Source organism: Plecotus auritus (assembly GCF_963455305.1).
Source record: "Plecotus auritus genome assembly, chromosome: 6".
Taxonomy (NCBI): Eukaryota; Metazoa; Chordata; class Mammalia; order Chiroptera; family Vespertilionidae; genus Plecotus; species Plecotus auritus.
In genome coordinates, this window is record NC_137773.1 from 106,090,933 (window position 1) to 106,107,910 (window position 16,978).

A 16,978-nucleotide genomic window follows, 5' to 3' on the forward strand; every position below is an offset into this window, starting at 1 on the left:
AGCGCTGCTGAGGAGGAGGGAGAGGCTCCCACCACCACCACTGCACTCGCCAGCTGTTAGCCTGGCTTCTGGCTGAGCAACGCTCCCCCTGTGAAAGCGCACTAACCACCAGGGGACAGCTCCTGCATTGAGTGTCTGCCCCATGGTGGTCAGTGCACGTCATAGCGAGCAGTTGAGCAGCCTTAACATATCATTAGCATATTACACTTTGATTGGTTGAATGGCCAACTGGATGACAAGACACTTAGCATATTAGGCTTTTATATATAGGACTAGAGGCCTGGTGCATGAAACTTGTGCATGGGGGGAGGTATCCCTCAGCCAGGCCTGCACCCTCTCCAATCTGGAACCCCTTGGGGGATGTCTGACTGCTGGTTTAGGCCCAATCCCACAGACAGTTGGATATTCCTCTCACAATCCAGGACTGCTGGCTCCTAACCGCTCACATGCCTGCCTGCCTGATTGCCCCTAACTGCTTCTGCCTGCCAGCCTGATCTCCCCCTAACCGCTCCCCTGCCAGCCTGATTGATGCCTAACTTCTCCCCTATCAGTCTGATCACTCCCAACTGCCCTCCCCTGCCAGCCTGATCTCCCCCAACTGCCCTCCCCTGGCAGCCTGGTTGCCCTTAACTGCCCTCCCCTGCCAGCCTGGTCACACCCAACTGCCCTCTCCTGCAGGCCTGGTCGCCCCCAACTGCCCTCCCCTGCAGGCCTGGTCGCCCCTAGCTGTCCTCCCCTGAAGGTCTGGTCGCCCCAACTTCCCTCCCCTGAAGGCCTGGTTGCACCCAACTCCCCTCCCCTGTAGGCCTGGTCGCCCCCAACTGCCCTCCCTGCCAGCCCGATCGCCCCCAACTGCCCTTCCCTGCTGGCCTGATCACCCCCAACTGCCCTCTCCTGCCAGCCTGATCGCCCACAACTGCCCTTCCCTGCTGTGACCTGCCTCCTCCATGGGACCCACCTCCTCTGCACGAGGTGGTGGAGATGCCAGGACCAGCCTCCTCTGCACTGCGCGGAGCCACTGGATCCCCAGGCCTCACTGCATGGAGCAGCCGCCAGGCCCTGCCTCCGCTGTGCGCATGGCCATCTTGTGGTGGCCATCTTTGTGGTGGCCATCTTTGTGGTGGCCATCTTGTGACGATGTTGCACGCGAGGGCATGAGGACCACCTAGGTTTTTATTAGTATAGATTGTTTGTACCCACCACTAGGATGTAAGTCCCGTGAAGGAAACAATTCTTGTCTGTTGTGTAGATTGATGTATCCCAGGTACTCAGCACAGAGGAAACTTCCAATGATACTTGTTGGAACAATGAATGAGGAGTCCAGGGGGAGGAGAGTCAGTAAATAAGGAGCCCATAGGTCTGAGATGGTGTCTTGGGATTGATAAGCTGGGAGTTTACCTGAATGAATGGGGTCTGCATGGCAGTGATTGGTAGGACTGGGAGGATCAGTTGTAGGTAAGTGGCATCAATGATTTAGGTATCTCTGTGGGGATCATTAAGGAGACTCTGGCTGTCAGTAACTGTAAGAGAGGCTAATTATCTTGCCCAAGGTCACCCATATAGCAAGTGGCAGAGCTGGAATTGATCTTAAGAAGTCTTAACCTCAGCATTGCACAATTTCATAATGTGAAACTGAATGACACAAGTATACAGTGGCAGGGGCAAGACAAAATCTCTGGATCCTGGAAAATTTTCCTGTCTGCAAATCAGAATGGGAAAAAGAATTCAGAAATTGATATTGTGAGTCAGTTCGATATTCAATAGCTCTGGTAAAATAACCTAATGATACTTAATTTGCCAGATTATACCAGGGAACAGCACGTGGGGCCATAATACTCTAGACCAGTGGTTCTCAACCTTTCTAATGCCGTGACCCTTTAATACAGTTCCTCATGTTGTGGTGACCCCCAACCATAAAATTATTTTCATTGCTACTTCATAACTGTAATTGAGAACCACTAGCAGGGTCGCCTAAGACCATCAGAAAACACAGATATTTATATTATGATTCATAACAGTAGCAAAATTACAGTTATGAAGTAGCAATGAAAATAATTTTATGGTTGGGGATCACCACAACATGAGGAACTGTATTAAAGGGTCGCAGCATTAGAAAGGTTGAGAACCACTGCTCTAGACGGATGTACCCTTCCTGCTATTTGTTTCTGAATTTGCAGGTAAATATGAGAATAAATCACAGCCAGATGCAGGTGCTGGGACAGGGCAGGGCCCATAGCAATGTTCCTCTAACTGTGGGGAGCTGGCGCCCTGCAATGATGATTTTGATATTGGTGTGTAGGATGAGAGGGGAAAGATACAGGAAACAGAATAACCAGTTAGTATTCTGCCATAGTGGTCCATAAATGAAGCAATGAAGCTTAAAATGTCCAGGTCCAGTCCCTTGACAAATCTGTCTCTCTATACCCTTGTCTTCCTTTTCCATCCAGTCGTCCCACTCACTCTCTTCCCTTTCAGAGCTTTATCCCATTTTGGTTCCTTCCCTTTATGCCACAGGTTGAAAGGTCATCTCTGAAACGCCCAACCTATTTGTCATCGCTGTCAGTATTCTGGTCTGTCTGTCTATACTGAAGCAGAGTTTCCCTCTCAAAGCCCAAGAGATGGGAAATAGTTACACTTGGAAATTTTTCATATTTGGAAACAAAGGTGTCACTATAACAGAATATTCCTGATGAGATTTCATTCTATAAAATGATGGTGGAAAGATTTGCTTACAATTGTGCATTTATTCCATTTTAGAAGGAGTTTTGCAAATTGAAAACTATTTTAAAAAAGCAACAGAAATCCCAAGTCAATCTTTTGGGGAAATTTACATTTATTTAAGAAGAATCATTGAATAAAGTGAGAGGCAATGAGTGTAACAAATTTGGGGGAAATTTCTAAAGAACACAGAATGTAATAAATGTAATAAACGTGTCAAAGATTCACACTAATGAAAAGGCATAAGAATATAATTAGTATTAAAAAGTCCCTCCGATAGAAGTCACAAAAACATTGCCTTACAAATGGGTGATAAAAGCTGATGTCAAAATGGAATCTTATTCTCTCTTAAAGAACTCATAATTGGAGAGAAATACTGTGATTATAGTGTGGAAAAGTCTTCAATCCAGATCCTATTTCCACTGGAACATATAATTCATACTGGGGAGAAATCATTAGAAGGCAATGAATGTGAGAGAGCCTACAAGTAGAGCTTAGCTTTTCTTCAACATAAAAGAAACTATGCAGGTAGAATGCTTATAAATTCTACAAATTTGAAAAAACTTTACTTAGGAGTTCAAATTGATTGATTGGACACCAGACAATGTAAATAGGGGAAAACCTTCAGGGAATTGTGAACTCCACTGAGCAATAAAGAAATGATCAAAGGGAGAGAACTTATGTAGACATGCAATGTGGGAAAGCCCTTTTCCAGAAGTCAAGCTGTTGAATACATTGGAGAATTCAGAAAGGGACCACATACGTGTACTAAATATGATAATGCCTTTAGTAATAGAGGATGGCCACTGCACACAGAACGGCTAATGCTGTGGAATCATGGACAGAGGATTAATGTGAGAAGGCTGCATAAAGAAGACAGAACTCACGGTGCATCAGGGAATTCATGTCAGAGACAGGTAGTAATGAATGTAGGGAGTGTGTGGAAGTTTTCAGCAGGAAGCCAGGACTCTACGTCAGAAATCTCACATCATAGGTCATATAGGGAGAATTCCTTCAAATGTAGAAAAGCTTTTACTAAGAAATCATCTGAACTTTTGAGTCATAGAGTTCAGAATGGGGACAACCACAAAAATGTAACAAATGTGGAAAAATGTTCAACTAGAAGCCAAGACTTATAGCACACTAGAGAATTCAGACTGGGAGAAACACCCAGAAAAACGGTACATGCAGGAAGACCTTCATTTGGAGATCAGAGCTCATTGACTCTCTACAAGGTCATGTAGGAGAAAAAAACCTATAAAAGCACTACTATGGAAAAACCTTTAGCAAGAAAACACAATTCATCATACAAAAGAAAACCCACACAGGGAAGAAGTCCTATGAAATAATGAATTTGGGAAAGCATTCAGTAATATATAAAACTTCATAATTAACAATGCAGAGAAACAAACCCTGGGAATGCAACATGTGTGAGGAAGGAGACTCTGTATGTTCTGTATGTTACTCGGAGGAGACACCCTATTAATTTAAGGAATGCAGAAACACCTAGTCAAAACGTATATGCACCAGAGAGTCTGTATAGGAAATAGTCTCTGTTGTATGAAGTGTGGTTGGTCTTCAAATAATTTCCAGACATTAGATACTAGAGAATTCACACTAACAAAAAGAGTCAGTTTTAAATTTAAATTCTATCCCAAGGAAACAAAATTCCATCACTTAAACCAAGTTTTTCCTAGAAAAAATTACTGAGAAATAAACACCCATGTATCTGTAGTGCAAGCATCTTCCTCCCCATGCCTATGCTTGCCTTTCAAAGGGGACTTCCCATGAGTGTTGGAAAAGAAGCATTTTATATTCATCCTACATTATCCACTTGGAATTAATCTTCACCATGTACACAACTCTTTTTGTCACTGGTCACACCCTGGAACTCCTGTAAACAATCCCTCACAGGCATCAGAGGAGGGCAAATGCCACCCTTGTTACTTTATTCTCACGCTACTCACACCTCACAAGTGCATCTATTAGAGGTCATTTAAGGGAGTACAGATGGGAAAGGAAAAAAACTGTACTCTGAGCGTGACACCCCTCAGATCCCAGGGGACAAGATTCCAAGGAAAATGCCTTCACACAAGTAACTTTGTGGAGTGCACCTGGTCCCTCTGCTCATCCCCCTGTCCCTGCAGGCCTATCCTCTCTCACAGGGATCTCACCTAAGGCTCCATCCCTCTGTGCCACACCCAGGTTTCTCAGTCTAGTATAGAGATCCACAGATCTGCTTTTGTGGAAACTGTTCCTCCCCAACTCCAGCCCAGTATTTCACTCTGGGGCCTGCACATTCTCACACAGGGCCCAGTCCCTATGTTCTAGTGGTTGAAGAAGGAGTGGAAATATCACTCACAATGGCCAAGCCCAGGAAGTCATTGTGATCTCTCAACTTCAAACCAGAGAGTGTAAGTTGAGTCCCTCTCTAGAAATAGAAGCCTTACCGTGGCCATTTCCCACCATGGGTAGAAAGTCTAGTCTGCAGTGAGGAAATATGCCAACATGTACAGAAAAAAAGGGATAAAATGGGCATGTGGGCAGGTCTTTCTGGAGGCCAGCCTCAAGATAGGTCCTGCTAGGCATGGCCTCCGTGGACCTCTTCTCTGATTCACTGCATGCCTGGACTCCTCACAGTTCCCACTGTGAAGCAAGGGAAAGAAAAGAAGGCCTCTCACTACTTGGGGGCCTCTGAGTCCTCACCCTTGGGTGGGGCTGTCACTGTGGAGGTTGCTTTGAGGCTCCGCTTCCGCTTCTGTACGTTCTGCTCCGGGTGGAACAAGATGACGTAGGTTTTGGGTACATAGAGCATGCCGAGGGACACCGATGCACTCAGGCTCAGGGACACAGTCAGTGTGGTGGTTTGAATGTAGATCTGAGCCATGGAAAAAGGGACCAGGTGGGACGCAGCCCTGTTTTCTCTTACCCCCACCTCCACAAAGCTGTGGAATGAGCACTTAGAAAAGGACAACTGCATAAGCAAAGGCCCCGTGGCATGAAGAAGGGATAGTCACAGTGTGGCTCCAGTGTAGGCAGGATGGAGGGTGAGTGACATGGCACTAAGTGGACCAGTGTCTGAGGGAAGACAGTTTTATTCACAGAGAGTGACACCTGGGGAAATGGTCCATATGCCTAAAAAGGTCTAGAACAGTGGTTCTCAACCTTTCTAATACCGCGACCCTTTAACACAGTTCCTCATGTTGTGGTGACCCCCAACCATAAAATTATTTTCGTTGCTACTTCATAACTGTAATTTTGCTACTGTTAATGAATCGTAATGTAAATATCTGTGTTTTCCGATGGTCTTAGGCGACCCTGCTAGCGGTTCTCAACCTGTGGGTCGCAATCCACAGGTTGAGAACCGCTGCTGTAGAGCCTTGGGACAACTGAGCCCTTCCTTTGGTGGCAGAAGGCAGGAAACACATGAGGTAGTGAAACCAATAGGAGACCCCAAATTACCTTTTCAGCTGACTGGGCAGTGCCAAAGAAGATAGGCACAAAAGCCAGCCAGATGATGCAGGTGGTGTACATGGTGAAGCCAATGGGCTTGGCCTCATTGAAGGTCTCAGGCACACCACGGGCCTTGATGGCATACACTGTGCATGTGACCATGAGTAGGAGGCTGTAGCCCAGGCAGCCGATGAGAGACAGATCTGACATGTCGCACTTGAGCACCCCTCTGGCTTGCTCTGGGTCCACCGTCCGCTGCTCCTCATAGTCGATCACGCTGTGTGGGGGCTGGGCCCCTAGCCATGCCATCACTCCCACCACCTATAGGAGACAACATCATATCCGAACACACTAAGACTGGCCACTGACTGAGGTCTCTGGCAGGTTAGGGTCCTCTGGAGGGTCCTACCTACTGGGAAGGGATGCTTGGGTCTGAGAGAACCACTATGAAGAGAAGAAGGCCTTCCAGGAGGAGAATTCTCAGGCCTGTGACATGGCCCAGTAGAGAGAAGGGGCTTGCAGTGGAGGTATGTGCTAACAATGTCAGGGCTGGTTGGGTAAGGGGCCCCCGGACATTCTCTTCCTGTATTCCAACCATTACCAATGTCATTTTCTGAGCCCTGCAAGATGCAGTAACTGCAGACAGGATCTGTGGAATTTTGATCCTAAGTGTCTTATCTATCTATAGAATGGGAATCATTATAATCTGTTTTAAGAACACGATGCCAGCTTGGAGGGGGAATGGTGTATGGTTAAGGGTCAGGCCCAGCAGAGATGTTCTCTCCTCACAACCATCCAGTAGGCAGTATCCCCTTCACTCTGTAAATGTGAAACACTAGCTTGTTCCTGTAGAGCAGCATGGCAAACCTAGTTCCTGAGGACCCCCTTCCTTCTCCAGATCCAGAGAACTGTTGAATAGGATGTAGTGAAATAACGTGTGAATCACAATGCAGCCTAAATTGAAGAAGCCCTTAATGGAGAATTGTAAGGATGTCAGGAGTTGATGCTTGGCAGCTGGGAGGTTATCAAAGTAAGACACAGGTCCTAACCATGAGGAGATGGAGCCTCAATTTCCTCAATGACAGGAGACATGACTTTGAGTTAAGGGCAGCTGGGGTGCAGGAAATAAAACACCTGCACAGAGTCAGGACCCTGAAAGGGCTGCCCATACATTCATTCCCTGCACAAGTGCATCTGATTTAGGGGGAGGTTATGGGGACGTGAGGTAGGTCTGTGCACCTGGAGCAGGACTGTGTGATCCTGGAGGAGGGGATATTTTATAATAATTTGTACAACCAGAAGGAACATCTTTTTGTGATTCTCCCAAAGGCAGCAGCTTCATGAACAAGCGACTAATAAAAAGTCATGGCACCCACTGTTCAAAAGGCGGCACGGAGGCTTTTCTTAGAGCAAAACTCCAGGTGGGGGACAAACGTTTCACATGAGTACCTAACACTCAAGGCCTGTGATATGCAGGAGTAGCAAGCAAAATGTAGCTCACCGACTTTGCATCCCCTATAGTTGATAAAGAATTAGGATCCAGCACGTGTAACTAACTCCTACAAAGTAACAGAAAACGATCAAAGCAAAGGAATAGGCATGCTGTGGAAGAGGACACTGCAAAGGCCATTGTACTAGCAACGAAGTGAAGCAAATTGAAACAACAGTGAGATACCATTGGACATCCATCATTTTGGTATACAACCTAGTAAAGTTGAAAGTGTGCCTCTTTGAAAGGGTCCAGGGTTTCTGGAAATGAGGGCATAATGTAGGGAGCCCCTGGGTGAGCTGGGGGCACTGAATGTATTCTAAGCATCTCTGTCTGGGGTGAGGTGTGTCATGGGGTTTCCAGGCAGAGAGGCAGTGAGATGCCTTTTCAGGATGAGCTGGGCACTGAGATTTTGGCCCTCCCTGGTAGAGGAGGCTCATGCCCTGCATGTGCAGGAAGCATCTTCCAGCTGTGAACTGCATGGACCGAGGCCTATGGGTAGGAATGAACATGGCACATGCATGGCTGGGTAAGGAGAAGGGCTCGCTTGGAATGAAGAGCATGCTGTCCACTTGGCCCTGAGAACTGGGCTGGCTCGACAGTGTCACACAAGGTCATACACACCTTCCTCTTAGTACCCTTCCTCTTAGTACTCTTTGCACAGAAACCACCCAGCGCTTTCCCAACCACAGGATCATTTCCAAAGCTGTGGAAAGACCCAAAGGAACTCTGCTTTTGCTGCCCAGACATCATGAAATCTGGCCATTTATGGAACAGGTGCTCCACTCCATAGCTAGTTACATTACTGGGGCCCGAGCCTCTCACCAGGGTCTGGGCAGCAGTAACTCCCTTGATGGAAACAGATTCGTTGCTTGAGGAAAATGTATCAGATTTTTCTTTGCTTTATGTTTATATGGGAACCCATTTTCTTCCAGGGCGAAGTAGAGGAATGGCTGCTCTTAACCGAGTTCTCCTCATAGGAGAACGGCAGGGCCCTCTCTCCCAAGGCTACATGTTTTTCCAAAACAGAAGAGTGAGTCTCTGAGTAGAGGTCAGCGCCGCCCCCTCTGGAACCCGGGGACCCACCTGCACGGAGGTGAGGCCGAAGGTGATGACCAGCTGCGAGGTGGGGCTGATGAAGGGCGGGGGCGTGACGGAGCGCTTCCCCTGTTCGAAGATACGGTAGATGCGGTTGGTCTTGGTGAACAGGGCCGAGTAGCTGAGGGTGGTGCCCAGGCCGAGGAAGAGCCTCCGAGCTGCGCAGACGGCCGCCCCCGGCTCTGCCACCATGAGGAAGGTGATGGCATAGACGAGGAAGATGCCGGTGAGCAGCACGTAGCTGAGCTCGCGGCCGGAGGCGCGGACGATGGGCGTGTTGTTGTGCCTCACGAAGGTGGCCACCACCGCGGTGGTGGCCGTGATGCCCAGCACCGCCAGGAGGAGCGGCGGGGCGGCCCAGGGCGAGGCCCAGGTGAGGCGCACCACCGGCGTGGGGCGGCAGCCGGTGTGGTTGCGCAGGGGCCGCATGTGCCCTGGGCAGGCCTCGCAGGTGAACTCATCCGCCTGGAAATGGTACCCGTCACAGGCCTCGCAGTGCCAACAGCAGGGCACGCCCTTCACCATCTTCTTCCGCTCCCCAGGCCGACAGGGGAGGCTGCACTGGGATGCCGGCACTTCCCAGGGGTCTCCTGACCACTGCAGGGCGCCCACCTGCCACGTGGGACACAGGGCCGTTGCCCTCCGCTGCCAGGACTGGCGGGCCCGCCTCCCACACCCCGAGCTCGCATGCCACTCACGTCCAGCCTGAGCGTCTCCGCCCACTGGCCCACGCTCTGGTAGCCGCCACTGCCCGCACTGCCGTTGGACGCCTGGTACTGGAAGATGTCGTATCTCCCGGGCGCATCCCCATTCTCATTGAACATCACTGGGGTTCCTGCGCTGCCTGGAGGGAGAGCCTGGCATCCTCAGTGGTTCTCCAGCCCATCCCAGCCAGCCTCCTTGAGAGGCCCAAGGCCCGGCCAGGATAAAGGAAGAGCTCAACAAGCACACGCAAAGAAGCTCAACAGCAGGGGAATGCCAATCAAAACCACAGTGAGATACCACCTCCTGCCCAAACATCAGAAAATTCCAAGGAGCAGCCAGGACACAGAGAAGCTGGAACCTTATGTGTTGCTGGTAGGAACCTTGTGCAGTCAGGTGGAAAACAGTATGGTGGATCTCAAACAGTATGGTAGAATTACCACATGACCCAGCAATTCCACTTCTAGGTATAAACACAAAGGAGCTAAACACAGGAACTCGAAGAGATACTTGAACACACATGTTCACAGCAGCATTATTCACAACAGCCCAAAGGTGGAAGCGACCACGTGTCATTGGGGGTTGAATGGATAAACAAAAAGTGTTTATCCATACAATGGAATATTAGTCAGCCTTAAAAAAGGAAGGACATTCAGACACATGTACAACATGAATGAACCTTGAGGACATTGTGCTAAGTGAAATAAGCCAGTCACAAAAAGACAAATCCTGCATGATTCCACCCATCGGAGGTATTTAGAACAAATTAATAGAGAAGAAAGTAGAATGGTGGTTACCATAGGAGGGGGGGAAGTTGCTTAATGGGATGACAGTTTCAGTTTTGCAAAATGAAAAGAATTTTGGAGATTGGTTGCATAACAATGTACATGACTACACTGTACACTTAAAAGTAGTTAAGATGGTAAATATACTATATTAAGCTATATGTATGTTACCACAATTATAAAAGAAAATAGAAATCTTAACTGTTCAGGTGAAAGGATGAGTTCAGACTTGAATAAAGGTCTGAGTGTTGACATGAAATTTGTACTAATTTGGTGAGCTTTATTTCTTTTAGAAGCTTGTTCTGTCAGCTTGTAAAGTTGGTCTGGAGTGAAATTCAGCTGTGCTATTTAGCAGAGAGCATGGCAAAGAGAAGGCGCTCAATATTTGTGGACGAATAGTTTTAATTTTCTGAAGGACAGTTATTGTACAAGAATTGTATCTCTCCCCACAAACCATAAGCACAGCCAAGTCCATTGGGCCTTTTCAGAGCCCTGACCATGTGCCAGGCCCTCTGCTGGTACAAGGGGACACATCAGACTGGTGCCCGGTGCTCAGGCAGAGCAGGAGCTAATTGGGGCAGCGTTTGGAAGCCCGAGACTCACAGTGAGCAGCATGTCCGTGTCATAGGCAGTGCCTCTTCACTGTATGCACTGTGCCCTGAGAGACCAGATGCCTTCAAGCTCTGTGCAGTGGAGGGGAGAGTTGTGTGTGACCTGCTGAGGGTTTCAGGCAGAAGGAGTCACAGAGAAATTCCCCAACACCTGCATTTTTCAAGTGGGGAGAGGGGGTGCTGAAGCCTGAGAAAGGAGGAGTGTCAAAAAGTGGTCCTCAGAACTTGGCTCAAGTCCCCAGCTCCCAGGTGCAGGTGCTCTCAGTACCATGCTGCCTCTCCCATCCCTTTGCTCCCCACTCAGCTGGGTCCCAGAGAGAAATCCATCTCAGGGGACTTCCCCTCTCACATAGGAGTTCTGGCATCCACTCACCATTGAAGCGGACTGCCCGGATATACTGCAGCAGTGTCCGCCCATCGGTGGGCTCCATTGCTGGGCACAGGCCTGTATGCCCAGGACAGAGCGCCTGGTGCATGCTGTGTAGGGCATGGGCAATGGCGTACACTGCGTCGATCACAAACTGCACCTTCCCCTCCTGTTCGTAGGTAGAGTCCCGGCCGATGCGTTCCTCACCTGTCCTAGGGATGCCGAGAGGAAATGTACCTGGCCCCCAGATACCTAAACTGGCCTCCCACCTTTTCCATCACCTTTCTCGCCACCCTTTGCAGCTCTCACCTGTGCATTTGCGGGTGGATTTGTCTGACTGGGTACCTGAGCTGGTCAGTTTGCAGTTAAAATTCTCTTCCCAGAACTCTGCAAACCAGATGTTCCGGCGGTTGTTCTCCAGGGAGCGTGTCATGAAGTACTGGTCAAATCCTGAGAGGGAGGGGGAGGAGGGTGGTAACCATAGCCAGCCACAGTCCTCCTGTGTCCCTTCACCAATTGCTCACTTTGCAGCTAGGAATGGCCATTGAACCAACTTCTGGCCCGTGAATTCAAAGACATCTGGGGACTCCAGGGTAAAATTTGCATCCTGATGTAAACCTGAGCCTCACTACATGAAATACTTCTATGCTGCACATTCTTTCCTGGTTAGGATGCTGCTGTGAACATGTAGTGGGTGGAGCTTCAGCAGCCACTTTGTAAATATGATGCCACAGCATGAAGACTCAGCAACCACAGAGGGTGGTGAAACAGAAGGGAGGACAGAGCTCAGGGCTTTGAGAACATCATTGACTCACTGCCCCAAACCTGAAGTCTTGTGATGAAATGCTCTCATTGCTGAGACTATTCTCAGTCTAGTTTGCCACTTGCAAGTGAATGCATTCTAAAAGGGGCCTGAGGGAAGGATGTGAGGGTGGGTGTATACCCCCAAAAGGAATTAGTGTGGGTGGCAGGGCTCAGTGTTATGAGGGTCCACACTTTACAAATAGCCCTGAAGTCCCTCATCAAGTTATCTGCAGTTCATTCAGCCTTTGGGAAAATGAGCAATACTGTTGTAAAGTGGACATCACTGATAGATTCTTCCAGATATTCACAGATGGGATAGTGGGAAGGGAAAAGGGAAGGGCGGCCTCATTACTTTGAGCAACAAGACAGTAAGTCCCATCTCCTTGGTTTCTCTCCCTCCCACCCTCACCCTAAAATCATAATGCCTTCGACAGAATGAGGAATACAGGTGTTGAATTAAAAAATAAAACAAAACAAAAAACACAAACTAAAAAACAATTTTTTTACCCTGTATGGTGGGTGTGCTTTTCCTCATTTGCCAGCTCATTCAAACACTGCTCGGAGGGATGTACTGACAGAATCTCAGAATCATAGAACTTGGGAATCTTAGAAGGGACCTGGATCACAGTATAATTTTACCAATGGGGTAAATAAGTGCCCCAAGAGGGATGGTGGGAAAGGAGGGGTGGGGGTAGGGGACCAAGTGGAGGAGGTCATCCCTACACTCACCATCAATGGAAGCTCTTTTGGGCAGGATGGTGATAGCCCCCACTGCCACGTCCTCCAGGTTCAGGACGGGTGAGATCTTGGCTCCCCAGCTGTCTGAGCCAACCCACAGGAAGTGGCCAGTCAGGTTGGCCTGGCGTGCTGCCTCAAGGACCCTCCTGGTACAAACAGGGTTGTGGGTGAATAAAATCCTGAGATCTTCCTTCAACTTACCTCTAGTCAATTCTCATTCTTCTCTCTCCATCTATCTCATTCCACATCACTCATCAGACCCTCATTGATCAGGAAAAATGGAGTATAGGGTGTTTAGAACACTTGCCCTGGACTTCTGAGGTGGTCAGGGGTCCAGCCAGGCCCTGGTTTGGGCTTGCCCTCTTGCTCCATGCACTATGACCCACTTCACACTGCCTGGAAGCAGGGCCTCCCTTCTCTTACAGAGCCTCCTGCTGGCTCTGCCCCAGGTCTCCTTCCCTTTTGCTCATTTTCTGCACTTAGATCTGCCCACAGGTCTCCCCACTATGAATTATAAAAATAGGCATGTATTCTTGTGTGTTTTCTTGGGTGGTCTTAGAGCATCTCTACTTAGAGCAGACCAGGCAGAGAATGCCGCAGGAAAAGTATGTGTGTGTGTGGGTGGGAAGGGAGAGGGGCGCAAGAAAGAAGGAAAGGGAGGAAGGGAGGATGTGCATGTGGGGATGAGTGAGAAGACAAGGCAGGGCCTTCAAGGAGAGCATCCAAAGAACAGTGACTGAGGTTCCACCCATCTCACCTGATGTCATCCTCGTTGGCAAAGATGATGATGCCCCGAGCGTTGGGCGTCTCCATGAGTCGTCTGATAACCTTGTTGAATTCTCCTGGCTTTGGTTCTCTAGGAATCTTGATGGACTGGGCAATACAGACTCCCCCTGAGTATCCAGGATGCCAAAGTCAGCTTTCATCCATCCCACCACCCACTGGGACTGCCAGAGTGCATGACTGTGTAGTGTGATCACTCAGGAGTCTGGGCCAGGGGTCTGCAGGGGTGAAGCCTAGCCTGGGCCCCACCTGCCAGGCCATGAGGCAGGACTGAGTCCTCCAAAGGAAAGGGGCACTGATAGAAGACACATCCAGGCTCCCCACCATGGCTCCAGTGCCCCTATTTCACAGCCCCTGGTTCTCCCCTCTGTAGGTTCCTTGTTGCTTCTGACCCTCCTGTCCCAACTCACCTGCCTCTCGGGAGATCTGCACAAAGGCCTCAACCCCGCTCTCGCCATAGTTGCCCTCAGAGGCCAGAGTGGATACATAGTTCCATCCAAATGCCCGCACGATGTCCACCATGGCCTGGGCCTGGTAGGAATCAGGGGGCACCACACGGGAGAAGAAGTCATAGCGTGTGGAGTCGCTGAGCTCAGGGGCCGTGGAGGCGTAGCTGATCTGGGGAATCTGGAGGGGGAAAGCACACCCAGGCTGTGGAGAGAGGTTCAGTGACCCCAGGAAGGGAGGGCAATGGGGACTCAGGATGCAGGCAGGGGCACAGAAGGTTTGGGGTAGGGAGCTAAGAACCACTGGGAGTGGCAGAAGGTGTGGGGAAAGACCTGCATCTTGTGAATAGGTCAGATGAAATAGGGGAGGTGTGAGGGTCTAGGGGAGTGGGCAGGGCCACCACATCCAGTTGTGCAGGGTGTGTCTGAGCAAAGGAGCAGTGGGCACTCAAGCCCAGTCTGCAGCCAAACTTGCCTCTAGGCACAGGCTGTGTCTGCCCTGGAGAAGGGCATCCTTATCAGTCCCAGAGCAGACAAGTTTTCCTACTTCACACAAAGGGGTGGTCTGTGTGGGTGGGGGCAGCCCCAGGAGAGGTCAGAGCAGACAAGAGAGCTGGTGAGGGACATTTGATTCAGGGCTAGTGTCTAAAATCTGGGGTTTTAGTGCCACCTCAGTCCTGGGCTGAGCTGGCAGCATTGGGCCCTGGGCTCACAGGGTCCTGCTCATTCAGCTACATTTCTCACTCGGGCCCTGAAGGCCCTTGAGTTTGAGATGCTGCACCTGACCTAGAAGGAGAAAGACAGAAACCAGAGCTGCAGGCAGGGAAGGAGACAGAGCCCACAAATGTGAACAGACATGAACTGAGACACACACACACACACACACACACACACACACACACACACACACTCGGCAGCCACACAACCTCTCGTGGTGCCAAGTAGAAGGTGCATCTGTATGCTCTGCACCAACATTGCCATCCAGCAGAAACTGGGGTGGGAGGGATTAAGTGGGTGCAGATGATGGAAGGGGCCCCGAGAAAACCTCCTAGTGCCATGGAGAATCAGAGAAACTCAAGAAACAGAGGTCCCCTGCCTAGCCAGATGGGAGTAAAGCCTTCCTCTCTTCTCAGAAAGATAAAAGGTCAGAGATAACCCCCTCATGGAACCCCAGTAAAACTGTCCCAGAAGCCCCACCCCAAGTGAATGTACGGAAAATCACCAACTCTAATGCAAAGGCCCCCTAATCCCTGATTCCTATGGCTCCCCCAGTCACTGCCCCTCAGATTGTAAGAAAGGTGCTGCCTCCCACAGAAGGCAGTTAGCAAGAGATGAGGGCAGGGCAGGGCCTGCCCAAGCCTCTCCTACAGGCCAGGGCACTGCAGATGAAAGGAGACTCCTCTGGCGCCACTTTCAGAGGCCCCTTAAAAGACCTTTAGAGACAGGCATTTTGAAATTGAATTTAAATGATGATCAGAAAAGAGGATTGAGGTAAGGTCCTTACAGACCTACCCACCCCCAGAGCAGCCAGAAACTTGTGCGGTTTGCCCCACCGTTAGGAGGGCCCTAATTCCGGGGAAAACTTGCTCCTTGTCACCCAGAGCTCTCCACCGGGGTCCAGGGTCAGGACCTCCTTGCACGGTTGTGCAGCATGTGCCCCAAACTAGGACACAAGCGGCAAAGTGGGTTCTAAAGTCCAGGGCGCCCTGCGGTCATCTAAGGTCATCTAAGGGCGTTGGTTGGTTTCCTTATTCCTACAGCAGGCTTTGTGCGGGCGGCAGCCGCTGGAGGGCGCCAGAGCAGACAAGGGAGGCTGAAGTGGTGAGGACCTGGCCCAGGCGGTGTCTGGCTGGACCCATAGGCTTCCTTTGAAGCAGTTGTTTGTCTTTGTGAGTTGGAGTGACTTCTGCAAGGAGACTACACCTTAGCCACCCCAAGGGAGAGGACACCGAACGCGGCCAGCGGCCCTCACCGCAAACAGACGCAGCACGTTGGCGACCATGATGGAGACTGAGCTGGCCGAGGCTCCCACAACAGCCACCACGCGCTCGGGGGGCGCGGCGCGCAGCGGGGGTACGCCGCCAGGGCAGCGCACGGCTGCCTCCTCGCCATCGCCGCGGCGGCGGATCAGCGCCTGCAGGAAGCTCAGTGCCTGCTCCAGAGCGTACGTGTCCCGGGAGCAAGTGTCCAGCAGCCGCGCCCCCAGACGCACGCCTGGCAGCAGCTCGGGGTCTGCATTGATGCGGTCCAGCGCGTACAGCATGGCCTCCAGCCGATGAATACCCTGCTCCTTCTTCAGCGGTCCACACGCCCTGCCCGCCGCACCCCGCGCGTGCACAGGGAACAGGCCGCCCAGCGTGAGGCCGCCCGCCAGGCGCACCGAGCCTGCCGCAGCAGCCGAGCCCGCCTGCGCCAGCATCAGCACCAGGATCGGCGGCAGCAGGGCCAGCAGCGGTGGTTCCAAGATGCTCCGGGTCCCGGCCATTGGCTCCCCGGCTGCGGGAGGAGCCCGGACAGACGGGGAGAACAGAATTGAAGAATGCTCCGAGTGCCTGCCTGGCCGGGGAGAACTGGGGAAACGGGTGCCCCGGGAGTTAGGGAGAGGGAGGCGCGCAATAAATGTTGGCCGAGCCTATCAGAGAAGAGGTGGGATATCAACTCGGCACTGTCCCCCGCCCCCGCTGCTCTCAACACCCTCTGAACCTTATCACACGGGCCGCCTGCTGGACCATTATCTGCCGCGTGCAAACCCTTCCCTTACCCGATAGTCCTGAGCCACTCATACTCACCTGTGCCAACATCTGCCGGTTCAGGATGCAGTTGTGACAGATGTGGGGGGGGGGGGGGAGAGAGAGAGAGAGAGAGAGAGAGAGAGAGAGAGAGAGAGAGAGAGAGAGAGAGGATTTAAGGATTGTGGGGAAGGGATGAGAGGCTGCTCTGAGGGCGGAGACCGGTCCTGAGCAGGGGAAGAACTGGATCTCTCC

At 50.8% G+C, this 16,978-nt stretch overlaps 2 protein-coding genes across 2 annotated transcripts in view; one reads left to right on the top strand and one right to left on the bottom strand.

The window, feature by feature from the left end:
• Positions 1-8,758, top strand: part of ZNF454 (zinc finger protein 454) — an 81,651-nt gene extending 72,893 nt beyond the window's left edge. The window contains exon 9 of the mRNA XM_080676283.1: positions 8,596-8,758. Coding sequence (XP_080532409.1) covers positions 8,596-8,640 — 45 coding nt within the window. The 3' untranslated portion in view covers positions 8,641-8,758. The remainder of the gene's footprint in view (positions 1-8,595) is intronic.
• On the bottom strand, positions 5,241-16,501 carry GRM6 (glutamate metabotropic receptor 6). Its single transcript, XM_080676254.1, has 10 exons — positions 15,967-16,501; positions 13,959-14,175; positions 13,523-13,658; positions 12,757-12,911; positions 11,533-11,673; positions 11,226-11,430; positions 9,457-9,598; positions 8,747-9,370; positions 6,181-6,492; positions 5,241-5,596 (listed from the first exon to the last, which is right to left on the bottom strand). The coding sequence occupies exons 1-10, from the start codon at positions 16,477-16,479 to the stop codon at positions 5,399-5,401; spliced, it is 2,643 nt and encodes an 880-aa protein (XP_080532380.1). The 5' UTR covers positions 16,480-16,501; the 3' UTR covers positions 5,241-5,398.
• Positions 16,502-16,978: the final 477 nt, after the last annotated feature.

What these genes read in the sequence shown, in the direction of transcription:
- GRM6 (XM_080676254.1), bottom strand. Translation starts at nt 16,479, where the DNA reads ATGGCCGGGACCCGGAGCATCTTGGAACCACCGCTGCTGGCCCTGCTG. An exon ending in GCCAACGAGGATGACATCAG is followed by an intron (nt 12,912 to 13,522) that starts GTGAGATGGGTG and finishes TGTTTGTACCAG; the next exon opens with GAGGGTCCTTGAGGCAGCAC. An exon ending in TCGGCCTCACCTCCGTGCAG is followed by an intron (nt 6,493 to 8,746) that starts GTGGGTCCCCGG and finishes TGTCTCCTATAG; the next exon opens with GTGGTGGGAGTGATGGCATG.